The sequence below is a fragment of the Nicotiana tabacum genome, chromosome 21 (assembly GCF_000715075.1).
Source record: "Nicotiana tabacum cultivar K326 chromosome 21, ASM71507v2, whole genome shotgun sequence".
NCBI classification, from domain to species: Eukaryota; Viridiplantae; Streptophyta; class Magnoliopsida; order Solanales; family Solanaceae; genus Nicotiana; species Nicotiana tabacum.
In genome coordinates, this window is record NC_134100.1 from 26,450,994 (window position 1) to 26,455,749 (window position 4,756).

Consider the following 4,756-nt stretch of genomic DNA (forward strand, 5'->3'; position numbering starts at 1 on the left):
GCATTGTCCTGCTAAGTGGCCTAATATGCCGCAGGACTTACATAAAAAGTGATCTCCCTCATATAATATGCTTTGTTTATGAGACCCTATAAATATCAAGGACTTAACAGGTTCATTAAAAGGTAATTCCACATACAATCTTCATACCGTCCTCTTAGTGTTGTTGAAGTACACACATCAATCTTCAACAGTCTCCCAATTGTATTCCCAAGTTTTTGCAGGACTGCACCATCTTAGAATTCAGTTGGCAATTGGGGAAGGCGAACCCAAACAGCTGTAAATATTTGTTTCTCCTCTAAGCTACAAAGTTTGGCTCCCAATGTTGAACTTAAAGAAAATGTCCAAATATGAACCATGGACCATTTTACAGTGCGTTGATCATATTTTCCTCTTTTGTGAACTTTATAATAAAATAATTTACCCCTAAATCAATAAGAGGAATTTTTTTTGCGATTTTCCAAAGCTCCTGTATTTTCTTATTCAAGTAGTGGTGCATGATACATTTTCCTTGAAATTTAATGATTACAGAAAATCTCTAAGGATAATAAATCCGCTGCATATCCTCCTTCGATAGTTGGACGTGATGAGTTGTATTATATGTTCCATTCTCCGAGGAAGACTTCGTGTCATTTTCTATTGTTTCCATTTGGTATCAGAGGTTGGCCATGGAGTTAATACTGATAATAGTTTCATGCTCACTTGCTAATAATTTATCCTTGAAACTTGTTGTTTGGTAGTCGTTGGTGGATGTAATTGCAGGGGTATTAATATCAGGGGGTTTCGAAGAGATTGAATCAAACACTTGCTGTTGAGACATTTGAGAGATGGTAGATAGACTCAGTGTAAGGAAGTTATTAGAAGATGAAGAGCCTAGAGAGAACCTTCTCTCTCTAATCTATGTCCTCAAAAGTCTGCAACTGCTTTTTTCCTGCATGGTAAATAAGAAGTTGGCCCTCTATGAATTTTAATTATGTAAATTACAATATTAATTTCTTTTATAACAGTATTGCAACTTTATCTATTATTGAAACTCTCCTGCATTTTCAGATTGTTTCTTTATTTATTATGGAAGTTATTTTAGTATCCTTTGAGGCCACGTGGCTTTTGATTTTGTGTCGGATAGTGGTTTTCTTGAAATGAACCGGGTTAAAAAGAAATGGAATGAGTCGATTTAATTTGGTATAACCACGTGACATTCCGTCTAAAATAAGGATATATATATTCTATACTATAACGGTAGGGTAGGGTCCGAAATGACCAAATAATATATCAAAGGGTATACTTAAATCATTTTTGATAGTTTAAGCATATATTTGGCCTTTTAACGAAGTTCAAATATGTACAAGTTAAATTGGGTGAAGTACACAAATAGCCCTAGATATGGATGATCTTGAATGATTTTCTTGCTTGCCCCGTGAGCAAAATTTTAAGTTTAACAAGTGTTGCTTGTCACTTACTCACGAGCAACACTGTTAACTTTTGACCTAAAAAAATATCATATTTCCGCAAATTTTCGAGTTAAACTCATACTCCATAGTCCATATTATACCTATGTACTTTTGGGCCCGGTTACTCCGTTCTTTTACTGAAGACGACATCGTTTTACTGAACCTCTTGACTCTTGTACCGATGGTCTAAAAGCAGAGCAGAAACAACAGCTGGATGCCTGCAAGGAAAGCAACTTCTTTCTCTAGCTTTGCATTGTACCCCATTTGATTGCTCTTTGTGTCTGTTTTGGGTCTCTGTGTTAACAGTAAAAGATTAATTACCATACCCCAAATGGGTTTTCTCTCCTTTCACATATTTTTTCCTCTATAATTCACTAACCATCCACTTTGGTACTACCATTCAAAACACAGATTCCAAAAACTGCTACAAGACAATAAGCCAAAGGACAATAAACTGTGAGACTTGTACCTCTACAATAGTACCTTTTTTGCCTCTCCAGCTTTTTCTATTCAAAACTCACAAGATTTCAGCCAATTCTAACACTCTAACCAACCTCATTTCCTTCATTCTGTATTTCCTCTCTAGAAAATGTTTAAACCCTGGTGTTTTTTCCTTCTTTATTTTGCTTTAAATGGTATGTAAATGATCTTCAACTACTACCAAAATCTTGTCTTTACATTGTTTATTTGTTTCTTTCTTTATGTATTTTTCTTCTTTGACTTCAAGTTCTAAGTTTCTACATTAATTAATTTTGCAGCTGCAGTTGGTCTAAGTGACTCAAATCTTGTGCAACTACAGAGTTTCCCAAACACTGGCAATTCTATTGCAGTTTCTTTGCCTATTGAAGACCTTAAAAAGGTCTACAACAGTGTTCTTGAAGCTGAAAAGTGGCTAAGGACTAGTGTTCTAGCTCATTATCCAGCTACTAACATTACCACTATTCTTGTTGGTCACACTCTTTTGTGCAATGAAGAACAAGAAAACAAAGTGAGCTTAATCTTGCCTTCAATCAAGAACATTTACTACTCTCTTACTAGGTGGGGTTTGCATACTGAAATCAAAGTCTCTACTTCTTTTTCTTCCAACTGTTTGGACCAAGATTCTGAAAAACATGTTAAACCTCTCCTTCACTTCTTTCAACAAGTTAATGCACCCTATATTGTGAGCTTAACAAGAAGTTTGGATGAAAAGGTTGAAACTTTGCTGAATAGTCATATAGAGTCTATTAAAAAGGTGGCAAATTTTAGCCTAAACAAGATTTTCTTGATAAGTGAGAACCTAAAACAAACAAGACCCTTAAGTAGAAAGCTCTCAGTTCTTGACTCAAAATACACTATCCCTAAAAGGCCAACCCCATTAGCCCCAAATCATGAATTTTCATCTCCAGCCTTTGCTGCTAACAGCCCACTTCCTCCATTGATAGGAACCATTTCACCACCACCATTATCTCTTCCTTTTGCTCCTGAAATGCCTCCAGTTTTCAATCCTATAAGTCCTTTTAATGGACCCCACTTGCCACCTTGTATTCCATCTCATGGTGGTGGGGCCCATGAAGCAGCTCCACCATCAACAGGGGTGCATAGTAGTGGACTATGGTGTGTAGCTAAGCCAAGTGTTCCACCTGAGACTTTGCAAGAAGCTTTAGACTATGCTTGTGGTGAAGGAGGTGCTGATTGTGAAGCTATTAGTCCAACTGGAAACTGTTATTCCCCTGATACTGTTGTGGCTCATGCTTCTTATGCTTTCAATAGTTATTGGCAGAGAACTAAAAGTAATGGTGGAAGTTGTGGATTTGGTGGAACAGCTATGCTTATCAACTCTGACCCAAGTAAGCACTTTCTTCAATTTATCCCTACTTTGAAAAATTGTTTGAAGTTGTTTGGTTCAAATGCTAGTTATGACAGGATTATAATGCAATGATTATTCATACATGGACAATAATAAAAAAACTGTATTATACTACTATGAATAATGTAAGAACTCTCATGCAAGAGATGTCAGGTAGGGATTAGCTACTTTAAATATGTTATCTTCATATTGGTAATTCTACATATTTTTAGCTTTAAGAAATACCTAGATTCCTCCTTGAGGGTCTGTTTGGTACGATGGATAAACATGGGATTAACATTTATTACTGCCATGTCCTTTGTTTGGTTATTAATCATAGGATAAGTATCCCACAATTAGAAATAATACTGGGATAATTAATCCCAAGATAAAGCAGTAAAATTGACAATTCCAGAATTAATACAAAATACCAAACAGTCAATAAGAAATAATACCAAGATAACTAATTGTCGTATAACTAATCCCAATATAACTTCTTTTCAAACCAAAAGACCCTATAATGTAATGCGGATTATAACCAAACATTGCATTAGTTACACGAGGTTATTTTTTCTTATACGGCCAATCAAAACATGCATTACTTATGTGGTACAGTAATAATTTTCCTGATGCCTCCAAACAAACAATGTAAATTTTACGCTGGAGTTTATATTGGAATTATTTTTTCTAACCCCTCCAACCAAACATTCCTTAATTTCCTCCTCTTAGATATTTTAGGCCTAAACTAAATCTTTTACAGATAGAAGATAAAGATTTATGATTTGTATTGCTGTATTTCTCTGAATAAGGATCAATGAGAAGATGAATGAACATTTTTAGTATATGTTATTGCAGGCTATCTCCACTGTCGATTCATTCTTGCATGATAAGATGAATTGGAACTTGGGATGCAAATTACTTGGAATGAAGCTGCTGCCACGAAGAGAATAGGGATCAAAGGTTAAATATTGTTTTTGGTGTTAGCTCTAGTATAGCTTTGTAGGCGTTAGGAATTTGCTTTTATGTCTCAAACTAGGAAGTTAGGAGTTTAGGGGAGCCTATGGCACTACCAAACTCTTTGTTTTGTGACTTCCATTTTCATATTGCACTCATACTAAGCTAATCTTTATTATTTATAGTTTAATATTAACTAGACATCATATGCTAATTACATAGTAACAAATTAACAAGTGAAAAAGTTGATATATCAATGAAGACATGCCATATTTTCCCATATTCTATGACCAAAATCAAAGCCCGTGGTCCAAGATTCCAAAATCAATGACATTCTTTTTGTGATTTCAAATACTTGTTTGTTTTAAAACTCAACCATATATTCTCCAAACGCCTAGTAGATAATATTTTTTTATTTTAACTACGTTTACTCTTTTTTTTCCAACTTCAATCAAATATTATCTTTCGGAAAAGAAAGCAAAAGCGATTCCCGTAGTAGTAGCGAGCGAAATGAGAACAACGTAAA

At 34.9% G+C, this 4,756-nt stretch overlaps 1 protein-coding gene across 1 annotated transcript; it reads left to right on the plus strand.

Annotated features, from left to right (window-relative positions):
• Window positions 1-1,714: 1,714 nt before the first annotated feature.
• On the plus strand, window positions 1,715-4,420 carry LOC107817136 (glucan endo-1,3-beta-glucosidase 12-like). The gene is made up of 3 exons (XM_016642909.2): window positions 1,715-2,083; window positions 2,207-3,277; window positions 4,132-4,420. The coding sequence occupies exons 1-3, from the start codon at window positions 2,038-2,040 to the stop codon at window positions 4,161-4,163; spliced, it is 1,149 nt and encodes a 382-aa protein (XP_016498395.1). The 5' UTR covers window positions 1,715-2,037; the 3' UTR covers window positions 4,164-4,420.
• The last annotated feature ends 336 nt before the right edge of the window (window positions 4,421-4,756 follow it).

Coding starts and splice junctions, on each gene's coding strand:
- LOC107817136 (XM_016642909.2), top strand. CDS start 2,038: ATGTTTAAACCCTGGTGTTTTTTCCTTCTTTATTTTGCTTTAAATG. Junction 2,084..2,206: donor TCTTTATTTTGCTTTAAATG/GTATGTAAATGA, acceptor TTAATTTTGCAG/CTGCAGTTGGTCTAAGTGAC. Junction 3,278..4,131: donor GCTTATCAACTCTGACCCAA/GTAAGCACTTTC, acceptor ATGTTATTGCAG/GCTATCTCCACTGTCGATTC.